Below are 22,767 nucleotides of genomic sequence, written 5' to 3' on the forward strand. Positions count from 1 at the left end.
AGACGTCAAATTTTAGTTATATGTAAATGTAAACGTTCATGTTAAAATTTATAAATAGTACAAGCTTATTTTTTATTCTTATTTAAAATTGTTCTTATTATTTGGTTCTAGTGTTTGCAGAGTAATGCTTGTTATTCTGGAAGGATTGGCATTGCTGGATTTCTTAAAGTGAAGGACTAAAGTTGTTAAGTTATTGAAGTTTAATGCTGGAATCAAGTTGGAGGACCTTTCTGCACTTCTTAGAAGATTAAAGGACTACTTGGGGACCAACTTATTTTGATGCTTATATCTGGTTTTAGGGTTTCAGTTGTATCCATCGTTTTCCAATCATTCATTCTAAAATTTGTGGTTTTCTCTCAAAACACACAATATCTGAAACCCTAATCATCTTCATCTTCATCAGATCGATAGAGTGCTTCTGTTATTCATTTAATCAATCACTTATAGTGATTGTATTTTTGATATTTGCTGTTCAAGAGAATTTTAGTGTATTTGATTTTATTATCATCAAAGTTAAGATTGTAATTTTGAAGATTGAAGTATTTTGTAATCGAATCTGATATATTTTAGCATCGTATCAGAGCGTACGGTTCGTTTATTTGTGTTTTAATTTCATCATTCGATTGAAGAAATTTAGGGTTTGTTCGTTCGGTTGTTGGAACAAGGTTTCTTTGAAGTTCTTCTTTCTTTCTGGGTTCGATTGTGGATCTGTGTTCTTCACTTTCTCTTCTTATCAAAATTGTTTGAAGAAACCCTAAAAATTAGGGTTAGGGTTTGTGAAATTTGGGCATCTTTTCTGAAATTTTCTTCCGCTGCTTCTTTTCACTCGTTTCTTCTATTTTGTGGTGATCTACGAAGGGGAGTCTCGAATTTATTCCTGTTTTCTTTATTGTGTGTTTGCTTGTTCTGTTTATCTGGTTTTATTATATCTTGATAATCAGTTATTGCTTATCTGTTACATCTGTTCTTTATTTGTTTCTCTCTTAATTGTTGATTATTTGTTTCTCTCTTAATTGCTGTTATGGCTGAACAAGGTGCTATTACTTTGATTAATAAACTTGATTTTAGTGATCCTTTGTATCTTCATGCAAGTGATACAACTACTGGTACACCTTTTATTACTATTAAACTCAAAGGAACGGAAAATTATAATATATGAAGTAGATCTATGTTATTAGCTTTGGGTACTAAAAATAAACTTGGTTTTATTAATGGAACTTTTCAAAGGCATGCTACTGATGCTACTCTTCAAAATCAATGGGATAGGTGTAATAGTGTTGTTCTTTCATGGATACTTGGATCAAATTCTGATGAGCTTTATTCTGGTCAAATTTTTTCTACTAATGCTACTCATGTATTGAATGAATTAAAAGAAACTTACAACAAGATAGATGGTTCAATCATTTATAATCTGCATCATAAGATAAATTCTATCAAACAAAATGAAAACAGTTTATCTGATTATTATCACAGTTTGAATAGTTTATGGAAACAATATGACTGTATGATAACTGGTCCTGCTTGTACTTGTGGTAATGTTTGTAATTGTCCTGCTAGTGAGTTTGTTAAGGAACAAAATAAGGTTCAAAAGCTAATGCAATTTTTAATGGGTTTAAATGATTGCTATATGTCTGTTAGAAGTAATATTTTGTTGAGGGATCCCTTGCCTGATGTGAAAAGTGCTTATGCTATTTTGTCTAGGGAAGAATCACATAGAAATATAAATCTAAAAGAAAATGTGATTACTAAACCTCAAACATCTGCTTTTATTGCTCAAACTTCTAACAAAGATATGAATTCTAATAATAGCAGTTCAAGATTTAATAATAGAAGAGGACCAAATCAGAATCTAAAATGTAAAAAATGCAATAAACTTGGTCATACCATTGATAGATGTTTTGAAATTGTTGGATATCCTCCTGGATATAAGAGAAACTTTAACAATAATAATAACAGCTATAAGCCAAATCAAGGATATCAATCTCAAAACAATTTTAAAAGTGTTTCTAACAATACTACAGCTTCTAAAGAAGCTAGTACAAGTTCTTCTTCTCTTTCTTTCTCAAATGAACAGATGATGAAGCTTTTAAGCCTTATAAATGAAACACCTGAATCTAGTACTCAGTCTAATATGGCAGGTACTTTCTTTAATTGCAGTGTAAAGTTTAATGCAAATTTTAATAAATACTTTAATGCTCTTAATTCTCAATCTGAAAATGTTTTTAAGGGTTGGGTTATTGATTCTGGTGCTAATAAACACATGACACTTTCTGAAAAAGGCTTATTCAATTTGGTAAATGTTTCAGACTTAAAGCTAACTGTTGGACATCCAAATGGTACTCAAGCATTAATTAAAAGTATTGGAAACTTAAAAATTAATGATCATACCACACTTTTTGATGTTCTTGTTGTGCCTGAATATTGTGTTAGCTTAATGTCTGTATACAAATTATCAAAAGATAATAAATTGAGTGTTAGATTTGATGATAAAAGATGTTATATTCAGGATTTGAAGAACTTGAAAATAAAAGGGATTGGTAAACAGGATGGTGGATTATATGTTTTTGATGATACTCATGGTTGTTCTTTTACTGCTAATAATTGTGTGAGTAATTGTTATGCATCTTGTAAATTATGGAATGCTAGGTTAGGTCATCCTTCAGATCAAGTTCTTAATATTTTTAAAAATAAACTTTCTTTAAAAGGAGATTTAAATACTGAACCTTGTGAAATCTGCCATAAGGCTAAAAAAACTAGACTACCTTTTTCATTAAGTGAACAAAAAACCACAAGTCTTGGTGATTTAATTCATTTAGATTTGTGGAGTCCTTTCAAAATTCAAAGTAAAGAAGGTTTCAAGTATTTCTTAACTATTGTTGATGATTACTCTAGAGCTGTTTGGATTTATATGCTTAAAAGTAAAGAGGATGTGTATGACAATGTGTTCAGTTTTGTTCAACTAATTGAAAATCAATTTTCAAAGAAAGTTAAGATCATAAGATCTGATAATGGTACTAAATTTCTGAATAATAAAATGGCTGATTTTATTAAAACAAAAGGTATTATTCATCAGACTACTTGTGCATACACACCTCAACAAAATGGTGTTGTTGAAAGGAAACATAGGAACTTGTTAAATGTTGCAAGAGCCTTAATGTTTCAGGGGAGATTACCTTTAAATATGTGGTCTGATTGTGTGCTAACTGCTTGCTATTTGATTAATAGGACTCCCACTGCTGTGCTGAATGGAAAATCTCCTTATGAACTTATTTTTAAAACTGAACCTAACCTCTCTTATATTAAGTGCTTTGGTTGCTTGTGTTTTTCTACTGTTCTTAATCCTTCTGATAAATTTAGTAGCAGATCTGATAAAAGTGTTTTGATTGGTTTTTCCAGTGTAAAAAAGGGTTATAAACTTTACAGTTTGGAGGATAAAAGTGTTTTCTGTGACGATCGCTCCAAATCCACTTGGACGAACACGTCATTCATCGATTTCATTGCGAGGTATTTGACCTCTATATGATACGTTTTGTAAACATTGCATTCTTTTGAAAAGGCACACCATAAATGAATATTTAAATCAAAGGTTTTCGACATCTGATGATTTCTACATATAGACAATCACTGTAATATAATAATTTACAATAATACTTCCATTGACAATGCAGTCAAAATAAGATACATGGTGATGATTTGGTGAATGCAACGTTTCCTTGAAAAATATGCCATGTATGACTCCATGCACATAGCTTGTCTAACATATAAGCAAACAGCAGAAGACTTCTAGGGAACCTGAGAATAAACATGCTAACAAGTGTCAACACAAAGGTTGGTGAGCTCATAGTTTTAATGTTGCGCATAATCTGTATATAAAGGTGGATCACAAGATTTCAGTTGTTCAATCCAGAAACGTTTATCAAAATATTCTACGAAATTGAGCACCCTGGTAACTAAACTTAACGTATATATAATTTGTACCCTTTGTATAATCATCTTAATAATACACACAAACTAACGTGTACGCTTCTCAAATAGCATACGTCCGTTAAAAGGCTAGTGCTCTAGCTCGGACGGGGATATCAAGCCCTATGGATCCATATACTACTACTCGCGCCCTCCAGTTCTTATAACTGGCAGTTACTAGTTACCAGAGCTAAGGGATTTTCGGTTCAAACTCAGTATAGAATTTAGTATGTACTTGTGTCCATTGTTTAAAATAAAGTGCATGTATTCACAGCCCAAAAATATATATTGCAAAAGCATTTAAAAAGGGATCAATGAAACTCACCTTAGCAGCATATAAAGTCGTTCACCAAAATGTGATCGAAACTCGGATTACCAAATAACCGTAGATCTCAACCTAGAGAACATATGTTGGTCAATAAATGTCTATCAAGCTAGGTCAGGTCATAGTGTATCACAATCCTAATACTCGAGATCGACATACAAAAGTTATCCAAAGTCGTTTCAAAAAGTCAATTTTGACAGTTGTTTTACAAAACGAGACGTACCTTATATAAGGATTCATTTACTCGGTTGGTAATATTCAAAAATCCAATTTATCAATCTCGTAAACAAGTTGTTTAAATCTTAATTGCAGATTCAAAAGCAATTTCAATTAACGTCAATCATAATTCAGTTGATTATATCTTTTAATCCGTTCATCGAATTTATTCGATATCTAAATGAAAAGTTATTGATTTTTCGCTAGCTTTCCGAAAACATGTATATCATATACCTTTTACCAGTAATATATGTATTTAATTCGTGATTCATTATAAACTGTTTAACGACGAAATTTAGTATACAAGCATGTATAAATATATATTCGAGCACTAGACATGGATACACTATTAATATATAATAGAAAATATATAAATGCTTACGTATCAATATTGTGATTCAATATTGTAGGAAAGTACGTAGACGTAACGGAGATGATAAACACTAGATTTGATTCAAAAATATACCCCCGAACATTACCCATAACCTGTGACAACCCGGAAATTTCCGACCAAATTTAAACTTTAATCTTTATATATTCCCGACACGATAAGCAAAGTTGTAAGTTTAATCTCAAAGATTTTTAAACTGTGTTCATACATTCATTTAAACCTCGACCAAGTTTCTATGATTCACGAACCATTATATGAACGAACATGATTATATATGTGTATGTGTATATATTATTACTTGAAAACAACAACAAAGTATTAGACGTATAATGCTTTATATAAACGTATTTGTTTCAAAATATATTCTAATAGTTATCAATGAAATTAAAAGATGATATCAAATGATTGAATTATTAGATACATTGAATTACGATTACGAGTCTCTGTAAGGAGGTCCACTTTGATTTGGAAAACATTTCTTTTTAACGGTATTCGGAATAATTGGTAAAGTGATTTATTAGTAAGAACAAATGTGTCAATTAACGAGAACTAGACAAGGGTTAGTGGAGTTTACTGTTCAATTTCCTATATAGGTGTTAACTAGTTAACTTTCATATTATTTAAGGTGAAAGTGAAATTTTGGAATATAGATAACTTAGGAAATAGATATCGAAAAGTTAAGTAACTCGATATTTTTCATTAAGATGATTTCATACGTTTATTTAATCTTTGGACTTTATCCCATGCTTCACCAACAGACTATAATTTAAAGACTTGAAACCTATTATAAATATATATGATTCTACTTTTCTAAAACGTTTTATGATATAATGATTTTCATTATTTTAACCTTTAAACAAAATAATTCTTAAATATATTTAGTTTTGGAAAACAAAATTATCATATTTACTTGATTTAGTTTCAAACGTACAAAAACGTTTTCAGTTTAAAAAGAACTTTATTATTAAAACGTATATAACTTTTATAAATATCTAGAACCACTTTTGACAACTCATTACTTAACCAGTATGATAAAGATATCGATATTTATATTTTATTTTATTAAATATATATAATGATTTAAATTAATATTATATATATTTATACGCGTATTATACGTACATAGTTTTATACTTTTACTATACTTAAACTTTACCTTTACTTTATTTTTACTTTACTTTAACTTTAATAATTCACTTTAATAATTCATACTTTAATAATTCACTTTAATAATTCATACTTTAATAATTCACTTTAATAATTCATACTTTAATAATTCACTTTAATAATTCAAAAATCTATTATAAATAGAATTCAATAGGTTTCATTATTTCATAGAAACTTGAAAATATTTTCTCTAAACTCTCTCAATCGATTTACATATATATATTTACTCCGTATTATTTCAAGATATTATTAGTATACATAAAATATTACGACGGAGTGCTGTCCGAGTGATTTCGAAATTGTTTTTCGAGCGGGATAGGGCTAAGGAAATTATGGGTTATAGCTATGGAGGTTATGGGTATGGTTCGGGAGTATTGCTCGTAAGTCAAACTAGTGTTTATCATCTCCGTTGCGTCTACGTACTTTTCCTGCAATATTGAATCTCAATATTGATACGTGAGTACTCATAATTTAATTTTTATATATTAATAGTGTATCCCTGACTAGTGCTCGAGAATATAGGATTATGCATGCTTGTACTTTTGATATTGCCATTAGATAGGATATGTTGAATCTTGAATTAGTTACGTATGCGGTTGAGATAAGGTATAAGATATGCATGTCGTTGGAAAGCTAGCGAAAAATTAAGAACTTTTCATTTAGATATCGAATGGTTTTGATGAACGGATTAGAAGTTATAATCAATTGAATTTTTGTATTATTATTAAAAATAATTATTATTATCGTCGTCCTAATTTTTATTCAATTATTATTATTATTATTATTATTATTATTATTATTATTATTATTATTATTATTATTATTATTATTATTATTATTATTATTATTATCATTATCTATAAAAAGTATTATCATTAAAAATTATTATTTTTATTATTATTACTATCGTTATTATCGTTAAAGTTATAATTAGTATTATCATTAATATATTCATAATATTTATTATCATTAGTATTATTATGATTAAAACTTATATTAGTAACACTTAATTATTATGATTACTATTATTATCATTAACATGAAAACGATATAAAAGACGATTAAAAGCTATTAAACGAATCAATTAAGAAATAATGAGTATGAGTATCATGATGAAAATTAAATATTGTAAGATAATAATTTAGATAAAATTATCGTTCTTATTATTTTTTTATCATTACTATTATTATTAAAAGTATCGTTATATTAAAACTATCATTTTAACAAAAATTACCATTTTAATAGAAATGTCATTGTTACTATAAAATATCATTATTATTATCATTTTAAATAGAATTATTATTTTAAAAGATAATATTAAAAAGTATCATAAATATTTATGTTATCATAATTAGAATTATCATTTTATTTTAGTAATTATGAGTATTGATATTTTAATTAATAGAATAATAATAATTATTATTACAATATAATGCAACTTTTACTTACTATTATTATAGATATTATTTTATCAAATACATATGAGATACAAACATATTTTTACTACGTGTAATAAAATTTCTTTAATAATACCTATCATATTATCTTTATGATATTAAATGAACTTTATAAATTTTATTACTTAAGATATATAAAAGTATATTTTTTTAAAGTTTTATTTATTAAAAAATGAATTATATTATTTACTCTAAAAAAATCTTTTAAATATATTTAAAAATACAAAATGACGATATTTAAACTATATATTAATCATGTATAGATTTTAGAAATCATTTGGAGTCAAATTGACTTTTGTTGACTTTTGCATATTAGTCTCGAGCATTAGGAATGTGGTACACTATGACTTGACCTTAATTGTTAGACAAATATTGACCAACATATAAATATATAATTAATATAGGTTCGTGAATCCGAGGCCAACCTTGCACTTGTTCAATGATGTTATATGTATTTTTACTACGAAATACAGTATGGTGAGTTTCATTACTCCCCTTTTAAATGCTTTTGCAATATATATTTTTGGGACTGAGAATGCATGCGCTTTTATAAATGTTTTACGAAATAGACACAAGTAATCAAAACTACATTATATGGTTGAATGATTGATAATGCTAAAAACGAACATATATTTCATAGCATTATTCCTCAAGAAAGACAAGCTTTTAGTTGCAATTGTTCTATTTACAAGTGATATTCGTTTAAATAATAAAAGGTGAAGACAAAAGGCAGATTCGACAAATTGAAGACAAAAAGGTCCAAAGAGCTAAAAAGTACAAGATACAATCAAAAAGGTTCAAAATATTGATGAGGAACGTCTCAAAATGACAAGAGTACAAGTTACAAGACGCAAAGTACACGATATAAAATAATACGCGAGGACGTCCGAAAATCCGGAACCGGGACCTGAGCCAAGAAGAAACGCCCGACGCAACGGACCAAAAATATCTAGTCTACTATGCACAAGAATATAATATAATATATATATAATTATATATAATTATATATTATATATATTATTATTATTATATTACGTCGGCAAGAAGAAAACAAAAGTAGTTGGCTGAATCCAGGGTGGCCATGCGACTCGCATGGCCAGAAGCACAAAACCATGCGAGTCGCATGGTGTAAGATTGCTGGTCAGGTCCTATAAATAGCCAGTTTTCTGACGAGTTTTTAACATCATTTTTTTTCTCCTCTTCATACGAAGTAATATATATTTATATTTATAATTTATATTTTAATTTTAATTATAATTCTAATAATAAGGGTATGTTAGCGAATGTTGTAAGGGTGTAAGTCGAAATTCTGTCCGTGTAACGCTACGCTATTTTTAATCATTGTAAGTTATGTTCAACCTTTTTATATTAATGTCTCGTAGCTAAGTTATTATTATGCTTGTTTAAAACGAAGTAATCATGATGTTGGGCTAATTACTAAAATTGGGTAATTGGGCTTTGTACCATAATTGGGGTTTGGACAAAAGAACGACACTTGTGGAAACTAGACTATGGGTTATTAATGGGCTTTATATTTGTTTAACTAAATGAAAGTTTGTTAATGTTAATATAAAGATTTACAATTGGGCGTCCCTATAAATTACCATATAAACTCGATCGGACACGATGGGCGGGGTATTTATATGTACGAATAATCGTTCATTTAACCGGACACGGGAATGGATTAATAGCCACTAGAATAATTAAAACAGGGGTGAAATTACATTCAAGGGTAATTGGTGTAATTGTTAACAAAGTAGTAAAACCTTGGTTTACACGCAGTCGATAACCTGGTGTATTCATTAAACAAAGTATTAAAACCTTGTTACAATTCGAATCCCCAATTAGTTGGAATATTTATCTTCGGGTATAATAATAATTTGACAAGGACACTTGCAATTTATATTTATGACTGATGGACTGTTATGGACAAAAACCAGACGGACATATTGAATAATCCAGGACAAAGGACAATTAACCCAAGGGCATAAAACTAAAATCAACACGTCAAACATCATGATTACGGAAGTTTAAATAAGCATAATTCTTTTATTTCATATTTAATTTCATTTATTTGATATTTAATTGCACTTCTAATTATCGCATTTTATTAATTGTTATCGCACTTTTAATTATCGTACTTTTAATTATCGCAATTTTATTTTATCGCATTTTTATTATTCGCAATTTCATTATCGTTATTTACTTTACGCTTTAATTTGAAGTCTTGTATTTATTTTATATTTTACATTAGGTTTTAACTGCGACTAAAGTTTTAAAATCGACAAACCGGTCATTAAACGGTAAAAAACCCCCCTTTATAATAATAATATTACTTATATTTGTATTTTTATAAAAGTTAACTAATATAGCGTTGAGCTTTGTTTAAAGATTTCCCTGTGGAACGAACCGGACTTACTAAAAACTACACTACTGTACGATTAGGTACACTGCCTATAAGTGTTGTAGCAAGGTTTAAGTATATCCATTCTATAAATAAATAAATATCTTGTGTAAAATTGTATCGTATTTAATAGTATTTTCTGCTAAAAATTAATAGTATTTTATACCCCTCTGCTTTGACATCAAGTATTTTTGGCGCCGCTGCCGGGGAACGCTCGCCGAAGCAAAACGCCATATTTTTAATTTTTAAGTTATAATTAGTTTTTGTAAAATTTATATTTTTGTTTAAAAATTAAAAAGATAAAAAAAAAAAAAGGGCATTTAAAATCGAAAAAAAAAAAGTATTTTAAATATATTTTTAAGTTTTTCTTTTTACAAAATTATAAAGTATTTTAAGTTTATTTTTAGTTTTAAAAAAATTAAGTTTTATTTTAATTATATATATACATTTATATTTTAAATATAAAACAGAAAAAAAAAAATATATATAATAATAATCGGGCCAAGGTACTGTAGCAGCCCAACTTTTGGCCTGGATCCGAACATCATGCGAGTCGCATGGCATTTCAACTAAACCCCATGCGAGTCGCATGAAGGGTCTGACAGGGCCACATTCAAACCCTAATTTCGCATTTATTACGGAGTATATTATATTATTATTATAACTAAACCCTAATTCTATTATTATTATTATAATTAAGTTTAATTTAATTAATTATTTTTACTTTTATTTAGTTTTATTATTTATTTACTTAATACTTTTATTATAAAATATAAAAATAATATTTTTATAAAATCTAATATTTTTATAACTTTTTATAACTTTTAATATTTTGTCCCTTTTTAATCGTTGTAGCGTAATATTTGTATTTTTTTTAGCTCATAATTAAATTTAAACTTAGTTTTTGCTATAGTTATTTTTACTCCTAGATTTTTAGGTTTTGCCGTAGAATTCCTTAAGTGCTTTTTCTTTAGACTAAGATTTAGGTGCTTTAGAATTTTGCGACGCCTTTTTACGTTTTAGTTTCTTTTTAAGTTATTTCCATTTGGGATTTAGTTTTTCCTTGTAAGCTTTAATATTTTTAGACCTTTTACTATGTATCAATTATCATTCCAATTAGTAATTTCAATTTGCGATTATAATTTTAAGTTAGTTGTAGTAATAAGGTTAAATTAGTTAAGTATTTTTAAGTTTTTATAAGTTTCTTTTATTTTTCCGTCACCTTTTATTTTTCAACCATTTTTTTTCTTTTTCGACATTTTTCGACGCGCAATCTTTGTCTTTCTTATTTCTCGCCATTCTAGTTTTAGGACTTAGAATTTTATTCTACTTCTTATCTAAATTTCTTAAAATTACGAAAATTTATTTTAAGTGGTTAAATTGATAGACATCAAAATTTTCTGGTTCGTAGTAATAGTTGGATTTGTACGTGGACCGGGTTATTGGAGCCAAACAGTCCTCAATTATATTGAGACCAAACGAATCCTGCCCCTCTGCTGCATCTTTTGGCTATTCGAAACGTGGGCAAAATCAGAAAAGTCTATTGATTGGATAACTTATTATAATTTTTCTTTCCTTTTTTAAAACTAATAGGATATTCTGTGAATGCACCGAGCAAGACGTTCATCACCTTTTGTACGTTCACCACCTGTAACTAGATCAAGACATCGGTTAACAAATATAACCGCCGTAAATTTTTCTTTAGAATCGTCATCCAGTCGACCAAGTACTTCAGTTCAAATTTCCGATAATCCATTTTTTGAAACAAACCTCACAATTGAGAATCCAGAAAATATTCAGGAACGGTTCATAGATCCTGAACCATTAAACTTTCCTCCGGAACCACCAATCATTCAAACAGAGATTGTTGAGGAACGAACTATTAAATCAGAACCATCTAGTGATACCGATTCAACAAATTCAATTATGGAGAATCTGGAACCTTTAAGTATGGAAGACCGAATGAGAGCTAAACGCACTGGCCAAGGTCACGCAATTACTCATCCAGACATTAATGCGCCAGATTATGAAATCAAAGGACAAATTCTACACATGGTGACTAATCAATGCCAATTTAGTGGTGCGCCGAAGGAAGATCCAAATGAACATCTACGTACCTTTAATAGGATCTGCACACTATTTAAAATCCGAGAAGTGGAGGATGAACAAATATATCTCATGTTATTTCCCTGGACTTTAAAGGGAGAAGCCAAAGATTGGTTGGAATCGTTACCTGAAGGGGCGATCGATACATGGGACGTTTTAATTGATAAATTTCTTAAACAATTCTTTCCTGCATCTAAAGCCGTAAGACTTCAAGCAGAAATTGTTACGTTCACACAGAAGCCAAATGAAACTCTATATGAGGCGTGGACAAGATATGGAAAGTTGTTAAGAGGATGTCCGCAACATGGTTTAGACACCTGTCAAATAGTACAAATATTCTACCAAGGATGCGACATCACTACAAGAAAAGACATAGATATAGCAGCTGGTGGTTCTATTATGAAGAAGACCGAAACTGATGCGTACAAAATTATTGATAACACTGCTTCCCACTCACATGAGTGGCACCAAGAAAAAGACATCATTAGATCATCTAAAGCAGCTAGAGCCGATTCTAGCCATGACTTAGATTCCATTTCCGCAAAAATAGATGCTGTGGAGAGACGAATGGAAAAGATGACTAAGGATATTCATGCAATACGAATTAGTTGTGAGCAGTGTGGAGGACCACATTTGACAAAAGATTGTCTCAGTATTGAATTAACAATGGAACAAAGAGAGAATATTTCATACATAAACCAAAGGCCTGGAAATAATTATCAGAATAATTATCAACCGCCAAGACCGATTTACAATCAAAACCAGAATTATAACCGAAATATTCCATACAATAACCAACAAGGTCCTAGCAATCAACAAGTATCCAATAATACTTATAATCAGCAAAGACCAAATTTTCAAAACAAACCACCACAACAAACCGATGATAAAAAGCCGAATTTAGAAGATATGATGACGAAGCTAGTTGAAACTCAAACGCAGTTTTTCACATCTCAAAAACAAACAAATGAACAAAATGCTCAAGCATTTAGAAATCAACAAGCTTCTATTCAAAATCTGGAACAAGAAGTAAGTAACCTAGCAAGGTTAATAGGTGAAAGAAAACCGGGAAGTTTACCTAGTGATACAAATACTAACCCCCGGAATGAAACAGCTAAAGCTATTACCACAAGAAGTGGTACAACACTTAAACCACCTGAAATACCTGTAACTTCTGATGAAACTATTCATACTCCACAAGAACCACAACCTGATCAAGATAAGGAAAAAGAACCGGTAGTTGAAAAGGTTAATGAAGATAACACAGTTAAGGATAAACCTTATGTTAAACCATACCAACCACCACTTCCTTATCCGAGTAAAATGAAGAAAGAAAAACTTGAAGCCGAGCAATCCAAATTCTTGGATATGTTTAAACAGATAAATGTAAATCTTCCTTTCATTGATGTGATTTCAGGAATGCCAAGGTATGCTAAATTCTTGAAAGATCTAATCACGAATAGAAAGAAAATGGAAGAACTCTCGGCTGTTACTATGAATGCTAATTGTTCAGCAGTGCTGTTGAATAAGATACCAGAAAAACTATCTGATCCAGGAAGTTTCACAATTCCATGTTTTCTGGGTAGTCTTAGTTCAATAGAAGCATTGGCAGACTTAGGTGCTAGTATAAATCTAATGCCGTATTCACTATACGCTAAACTAGACCTTGGAGAATTGAAACCAACCAGAATAAGCATACAACTAGCCGATAGATCAATAAAATATCCTAGAGGGATAATGGAAAACATGCTAGTTAAAGTTGGTACTTTAGTATTTCCAGTAGATTTTGTTGTTTTGGACATGGAAGAAGATTCTCAAGTTCCTCTCATATTAGGAAGACCATTCTTAAACACGGCTAAAGCAATGATAGACGTATTCGGTAAGAAACTGACCCTAAGTATAGAGGATGAGAGTGTTACCTTTTCAGTTGATAGAGCCATGCAACAACCACAATCTGCAGATGATACATGTTATTATATTAAAACTATAGATGCACATGCAGAATTATTAGAAGAATTTCCAGAATTACAAGGAACAGGAGAATGTTCTTTAGGAGAAGGAAATGAACCAATTGATGAAGCTGAAATGTTAGCTACACTTATAGCTAATGGATATGAACCAACAACAGAAGAAATTCAAATGCTAAAAGAAGAAGACAGATATCGATATAAATCATCGATAGAAGAACCTCCAAAATTAGAGTTAAAGCCACTTCCAAACCATTTGGAATACGCTTATTTACATGGTGAATCTGAATTACCTGTAATAATATCGTCTTCTCTTACTGAAAATGAGAAATCACAGCTCATTTCTGTGTTGAAAGCTCATAAACCAGCCATTGCATGGAAGATTCATGATATTAAAGGAATAAGTCCTTCGTATTGCACACATAAAATCCTTATGGAAGAAGGTCATAAAACGTATGTGCAACGCCAACGAAGACTAAATCCTAATATGCAAGATGTAGTTAAGAAAGAGATTATTAAACTGCTAGATGCAGGTTTGATATATCCAATTTCTGATAGTCCATGGGTAAGCCCAGTTCAATGCGTACCTAAGAAGGGTGGCATGACTGTTATCACAAATGAGAAAAATGAGCTTATTCCTACTAGGACTGTAACAGGATGGCGTGTATGTATTGATTATAGAAAATTAAATGACGCCACCAGAAAAGATCACTTTCCCTTACCTTTCATAGATCAAATGTTGGAAAGATTAGCCGGAAATAGTTACTATTGTTTTCTAGATGGATTTTCCGGATATTTTCAAATTCCAATAGCACCCGAAGATCAAGAGAAAACAACATTCACGTGCCCTTATGGTACTTTTGCTTACAAACGCATGCCATTTGGACTTTGCAACGCCCCTGCAACCTTTCAAAGGTGTATGATGGCGATTTTTCATGACATGATAGAAGAATGCATGGAAGTATTCATGGATGACTTTTCAGTCTTCGGTGATACATTTAAATCATGTCTAGTTAATCTGGAACGAATGCTAATTAGATGCGAAAAATCAAATCTAGTACTTAATTGGGAGAAATGCCATTTCATGGTTAAAGAAGGCATCGTTCTTGGACATAAAATTTCAAAAGAAGGAATTGAAGTGGATAGAGCTAAAGTAGATGTAATTGCTAAACTTCCACATCCCACCAATGTTAGAGGAGTTAGGAGTTTTCTAGGGCATGCCGGTTTTTACCGACGTTTTATAAAAGATTTTTCTAAAATTGCCACTCCTATGAATAAACTCCTAGAAAAGGATGCGCCATTCATCTTTTCAGATGAATGTATCAAATCTTTTAATATTCTTAAAGAAAAACTCACTAATGCACCGATCATGATAACACCAAATTGGAATCTACCATTTGAACTAATGTGCGATGCAAGTGATTTTGCAATGGGAGCCGTTTTAGGACAAAGGATTGAAAAACGATTTCAACCTATATATTATGCTAGTAAGACGTTACAAGGAGCACAAACAAACTATACAACTACTGAAAAAGAACTCCTTGCTATTGTCTTTGCTTTTGACAAATTTCGATCATATCTCGTTCTAGCAAAAACGGTGGTCTATACCGACCATTCTGCTCTTAGATACCTATTTTCAAAACAAGATGCTAAACCAAGATTAATCCGTTGGATCTTACTCTTACAAGAGTTTGATATTGAAATCCGAGATAAAAAAGGAGCAGAAAATCTCGCCGCTGATCATCTTTCTCGTCTTGAAAATCCCGAATTAGAAGTTCTAAATGAATCGGCCATACAAGACAACTTTCCTGATGAATATCTATTGAAGATAGATTATAAAGAAATCCCATGGTTTGCAGACTATGCAAACTACTTAGTTTGTGGATTCCTTGAAAAAGGATTATCGTACCAAAGACGAAAGAAATTCTTCAGTGATATAAAACACTATTTCTGGGAAGATCCACATCTGTTTAAAAGTTGTCCCGATGGAATAATACGCCGATGTGTATTTGGAGATGAAGCTAGTAAAATTTTAAACCATTGTCACACAGGACCAACAGGAGGGCATTATGGGCCTCAACTAACAGCAAGAAAAGTTTATGAAGCTGGATTCTATTGGCCTACAATTTACAAAGACTCACACCTTCTTTGCAAATCCTGTGATGCATGTCAAAGGGCCGGAAGAATAAGTCAACGTGATGAAATGCCACAAAATGTCATCCAAGTATGTGAAGTATTTGACATTTGGGGTATTGACTTTATGGGTCCATTTCCAAAATCTCATAATAATCTATATATACTCGTAGCCATTGATTATGTATCTAAATGGGCGGAAGCACAAGCTCTCCCAACTAACGATGCACGAGTTGTAGTCAACTTTTTGAAACGTCTTTTTGCAAGGTTTGGAACACCGAAAGCTTTAATAAGTGATCGGGGTACTCATTTCTGTAATAATCAACTTGAGAAAGTTCTTAAAAGATATGGAGTAACTCATAAAATCTCCACCGCATATCATCCACAAACAAGTGGACAAGTTGAAAATACAAACCGAGCTTTAAAACGTATTCTAGAGAAAACCGTAGGATCAAATCCGAAGGAATGGTCCATTAAATTGGAGGATGCACTCTGGGCTTTTAGAACAGCCTACAAAACTCCAATTGGAACCACACCTTTTAGACTTGTTTATGGAAAAGCATGTCATCTTCCAGTAGAAATTGAACACAAAGCATTTTGGGCTTTGAAGACATGTAATCTTGATTTACATGAAGCCGGACGTCTACGATTAAGTCAACTAAACGAATTAGAAGAATTAAGACATGAAGCATACGAAAATTCGTTAATCTATAAAGAAAGAACGAAGAAATGGCATGATAAAAGAATCAGAAGTTCAAAAGAATTTAAAGAAGGAGACAAAGTTCTTCTTTTCAATTCACGATTCAAGCTATTTCCTGGAAAATTAAAATCAAGATGGTCTGGACCATTCATAGTCAAAAGAGTTTTCCCATACGGAACGATAGAATTAATAAATTCAAATGGGATTGAATTTAAAGTTAATGGTCACAGAGTTAAACATTACATACAGGGTCCGATGGAAGTCGACAACGAAGTTAATCACAATTTCAATACCACAGCTAACTAAGTGTGGGGAGAATCAAGTCTTTAAAGGATAATATGTATTTCTATTAGAGTTAGATTGTCTGTTTTCGTGTAGTTCTCGAAAATGGAACACGTATGGTCTTTCCCTAGCAGACCCTAAAGAACTAGTCTTCTCCCCCCATTCTGAATTTTTATTTTTTTTTTAGGTTTTTACGAAATGAAGACTGCCTGTGAACTAAACCATGGTCTAATGCTACACGCTTTGATCGCTAAACGTAATAATGACATACTCCCGAGTGAAATAGTATCAGTAATCAGAGAAAGAATGGACGGAGTTAGAAAAGGATCCAGATGCGAAGATAATAAGTTACAATTTGGTAAAGGAAAATCAAAATCCGCAGCGAAAAGAAGAGCACGACACCTAGAACGATGTCACAAATGCGGAAAATGGTCACATGGAGGTAAATGTTCAAATAATCAAACCTATTCAAATACCGAATTTGTTACTTTATGCAGAGACGGACCGTTCATATGTTTAGAAGAAAAGACAATGAATGCTCGAGGTTACGCCTATGCAGCCATGGAAAACCAATTAAACCGACTATCTTATGAATATAATAGATCATATAACTAAGAAATCTATTTCACAGGTATGTCTGTACAGTTTTTATTTTTATTTTTAACCTTTTGATAATAAACGCTAATTTGTTCGCTAAAAAGTATTAAATTGGTATTAAATAAAATTAGGTTTGGCGACCGAAATTATTGATATTGTTCAAAAATTTATTACATCACTGCGAAATTTAACGTTTATTCTTAAGGTATAAATATCTTTAATCAATCAACCCAAAATATTTCAAAAATTCGTCATGAGTTAAATTAGGTCTTGGAACCGAAATTACTTTACCGAAAAGAGGGGCGCATATTTTTGATAATATTTGATTGATTAAAGTGGGATAAAAATACAAAAAGATTTTTAAATTTATTTTTACCATGTTTTTAAAATTAATATTTAAATCTTAAATTAATATTGTAAACTTTGTAAAAACAATATTTTTAAAATTGTAAATATTTGAAAAATTAATATAAGTTTGGTGTGAATTTATAATATGAATTTTTAAATTAAGTTTGGTGTGAATTTTTAATTTTTAAAATATGAATTTTTAATTTTATGCATTTTAAATTTTAAGTTTGGTGTGATTATTTTTTTTTTTTTTATTAATTTTGAATTTTATATTTAAGTTGTGTGAATTTAAAAACAAAAAAATTTACTTTATCTCATTAAGTTAAGAATATGATTTTTAAAATTCGTCGTAAGTTGAAGACTAGGTCTTTGAACCGAAATTGCTTTACCCGAGAGAGGGACGAGAACTTTTATTATCATTATTTTTAATCTTATTGATTTAAAGTATGCCAAAAACATTAAAAAAACCCAAAAATCTTAGCTTTTAAAACAATCGGTACAAAAAGACAAATTTTAAAATTTTGTCGAGGGACGGACTAGGGCATCGTCCCGAAACGACCTCGTCTTAAAAAGAAACAAAATTTTTAAAATTTTATTAAATTTCATGTTTTAAAAGTATAAGGTTTTTATAAAAAAAAAAAAAAAAAAAAAAAAAAAAAAAAAAAAAAAAAAAAAAAATATAAAAAAACCCTGGAAAATACCCCCATGCGAGTCGCATGAGGGAAAGGGTTATGCCATGCGACTCGCATGGCCACTAAAAACTGGACAGGAACAAAATCCAGCCGAGTTCTGCTCTTTCTTTCACAATAACACACACATACACGAACCATCTCCAAACTCTCTCAATTTTTCACCAATTTTCACCAAATTTCTTGCAAAACTTCACAATAATCATGCCTAGATTCAGTAGTCTCAACCCCTTCAGGAGAAAGGTAAAGATTTCACCCCTAATCTCTTTAAATTCGAATTTTTGTGTTCTTGAGCTAGAAAATATATATTTTGATTTTGTTAAATTTAGGTGTAATTAGAGCTAAATTGTTGTTATATTATGCATGTATATCCTAGATAGAAGCTATTTAACATGATTTGAAGCTAAAAACTTCAAATTTTTAAGAATCTAGGGTTTGTGTTCTTGAGCAATTTGGGGCTTTTTGATATAAACAGGTTATGGCCGATTTTTGTCATGAATTGTTGCTAAATTAAGTAGTGTAACATGTTTAGGTAGTTAATTGATCCAAACTTTGAGCCTAAACATGTTTTTGAGAATTAAAGTGGACTTTTTAAGTCTAAAAATTCATGAACTTGGATAATTTGATATAAAGGCCATTTGAAACTTGTTTCATTGCTAGTAGTGATTATTTTGGCATGTTATTTAAGATAAATGCTTATGAACTTGATGTACATTTTTCGTATATGCTTATTTGACAAAGTGTAGACTTGACAAAAATATGAAAATGAACACTAGTTTGATTTGAATGCCATGTAACAAGTGTTTAATTGCTATAATGATTATTGTTGACATGTTTAAGAGTTTAAATGTGATAAAACATTGTACACATTTTCGTATGTAAAAGTGTAGAATTGTTATTGTTAAGAAAATGTGTATAAAATGTGTTATGAATTGAACATGTCATCATAATTGTTTCAAGTTATTATTTTGCTAACACTAATGCATATTTGGATGCAAAAAATTTTGTGTTTAATGTGTTTTGCAGAAAGCCGATACTGGAGGTTCAGGAGCATCATCATCCAGGCAACCAGAGCCCGAACCGCAAATGTTTCATGAACAAGAACAGCATATGCAACAAGAAGAAGAAGAACAGGAGGAGCAACATATTCCATATCACGATCAAGATCAATTATTCGTGAATCAGTTTCGTCAATTCGCTCCACATCAAAGGATTCTGAGTTTAGACATTAATGAAGATCAGTTACACCCAAATCTGAGATTTGATAGATGTTGGATAGAGTATCCAGACTATCAAAAGAACATGCACATTCTCTACTTTAAGGTTGTTGAAATGCCAAGGGCAATTGACTGGGTACCTTTGGAAACAGTTGACCTTGCCGAACCGATTCGGCAATTATTGGTGCAAAGGTATGATAATTCTCAGTTTAACGATTGGATGCGCCTATTTTCCATTCGTAGAACCATATATAGGGAATGGTGTATAGAATTACTTAGTACTATTAAGTTAAACAGTGATGTTAGGAGGATAGATGATAGAAGCTTTATTAGATTTCTTTTAGGTGGACGCATGTACAGAATGTCCATGATAGATTTAGCCAGGGCCTTACAGATTTACACCCCTGCTGAACTTTTGAGCCCCGACTGTAATAGCCTGATTGCCCAAGGAGAAAGGGTAGATAGGGAATTTGATATTAACGCTGTCTGGAGGCGTATGTCCCACTTTAATGAATTTCACGCCAGTGGAAATCATACATACTTAGATATAGACAGAGCTGAACTCCGGGTGATTCATAGATTCTTAGCAAACACAATTACACAAAGGGGTAGGAATAAGGAGAAATTGACCGTAAATGATTTGTTCTACCTCAAGTGTATTAGAGACCCGAGGAGTTTCGTTAACATTCCCTATTGTGTTGGTTATTATCTCGCTAATGTAGTTTCGGGGATGAAATCGGGGAGTATTATAGGTGGTGGTATTTTCATTACTCTCATTGGAGAGTATTTAGGTGTAGATAAGCACCAAGGGGGTCCAATGAACGAAATAGAGGACGGAGGTGAAACTATAAGTTCAAACCTTTATCACGGTGCAAGGGTATTATTGATGAGACGTGGTCGGGTACATCGATACGAGGGACCTCAGCGACAGGTAGAGAGAGGTTCGGATGACGAGATGGAGGAGGCGAACAACATTATAGGAGTTGTTCGGGAGACTGCTCTTGATTTAGGTATTCGTATGGAGGATGAATACATGACGAACTATGATAGGCATATGCAGTACGAGGCATGGCAACGCCGGAATGACTACGAGCATTCCCGGCAACGAGAGCATGACCGATGGGATTATCATCAGCGCCAAATTATAAGCCAGTTGCAGCCTGGTGAGATGTATTATCCGACCCGACCCGCATACTATCCCGCACATCAGCCAGAGATGAGACCACCCTATGATTCATATGATTATGACGCAGCATACCAGTACACCTATAATCAGCCATGGAACCCGGACGCGAACATGAATTGGGATCCCTATCCTAATTATCCTCCTAACCCACCTCCTGATCAGTAGAGATAAGTTGGTAATTTTTATTTTAATTTTTTTTTTAAAAAACACTTAACATTTCTATTACGTTTATGTAATGTTTGATATTTCTATTATTATTGTGTACTAATATTTTTCTTATAGTTTGAAAGTGGGATGCCAAAGTTCCATTTCAAATTGCATGTATGATTATATTTGTATTGTATGTATTCTATTTTATGCACAAAACAGGGTAAAACAACGCGTTTTCAAAGACTGGCATTAAGTTCAGCAAAAGCAAGTAATTTTGACGACAATGATGCAAAATGTATGTGAAATAACAACAAGACGGAATGAACAAATGACGTGCACCATTTATCATTCAGCAAACAAACGCCAATATATTTGGAAACTTTGGTAAAAAATTTAATCATTTTCACACAAATCACCCTCAATAATTTAAATTGTTACTGATTTCTTGCAAATGAGGGCATTGCAAGATCTTAAGTGTGGGAAGGGGTTAAATTCTTTCGGATTTTAAAATTTTTATATTAAACACTTGGTTACCATTAAAAATACTAGTAAAGCAGTAGTTGTATTAGAATCTAGTGCTCTCTGATAAAAAAGAACAGCCCTAGTCTTATATACTGACTACCCAATTCTAGTAAAATTTTTCAAAATTTTCAATTAAATGAATTCAAAATCATGTTTATACATATTTATGAACGATAAAACTAGGTTTTAACACCGAAATTATTGTTACCTCGGAAAGGACATAAATTGAGAAACAAACTAAAATGTTAAAATTCATTTAAAATGGAATAGAGGACGATAAAAAGGAAAATAAAAGCCAAGTGTGGGAAAATTTACCAAGTTATTTTAAACATATGTCACATATATTTGTAACAAATAACTGAAAATACTTTTGCTTTGGACTAAACTAAACTGTTTTACCCGATGAAAGAAAAGAAGAGATGGATCTACACGATGAATCAATTCCATCATTAAAAGGAAGTAAAGTCTTCCGAAAAAGACACGCGCTTCTTGATTTAGGTCATGAAGTTGTCGTTCAGACCAGCTGTAGGTTGACGAAAAATCTAGAAAAGTCATCACTAAAATCAGCAAGAAATCCACGGACCTCAGCATCAAACAGGGTCGCCAAGTGGTCAGATTTATCCTAACCATGAGAAGGATTTATCTCGTACAATGGGGGGGCACCATGCAAATTAGCTGGATAAGACTAATGAATCAGATCCCCAGAAAGGATAATCTCCTTAAAGATTAAAAATCAGCTTTTAAGACTGATATTACTCAATCCTAGAGATTGACCTTAAAGATTGAGAATTACAAACTCATGGAATTCAATGATATCTAAACTCGAGCTTAAACGAGAAAATATTTTGATCAAAAATACAAACTGATTTGTTTTCTAAAAACCCTATTTTCAATGCGTTCATTACCATTGAACGTAAAATCCTAGGAATTCACATGGAATTCATTAG

General features: G+C 31.2%; 1 protein-coding gene across 1 annotated transcript in view; it reads left to right on the forward strand.

Moving 5' to 3' along the window:
- The first annotated feature begins 1,021 nt into the window (after positions 1-1,021).
- LOC139842734 (uncharacterized) overlaps positions 1,022-22,767 on the forward strand; it is a 35,836-nt gene continuing 14,090 nt past the window's right edge. Inside the window, exons 1-2 of the mRNA XM_071832843.1 lie at positions 1,022-1,106; positions 1,179-3,397. Of these exons, the coding sequence (XP_071688944.1) occupies positions 1,022-1,106; positions 1,179-3,397 (2,304 nt within the window). The remainder of the gene's footprint in view (positions 1,107-1,178; positions 3,398-22,767) is intronic.

Source organism: Rutidosis leptorrhynchoides, chromosome 4, assembly GCF_046630445.1.
Source record: "Rutidosis leptorrhynchoides isolate AG116_Rl617_1_P2 chromosome 4, CSIRO_AGI_Rlap_v1, whole genome shotgun sequence".
In the NCBI taxonomy this organism is placed as follows: Eukaryota; Viridiplantae; Streptophyta; class Magnoliopsida; order Asterales; family Asteraceae; genus Rutidosis; species Rutidosis leptorrhynchoides.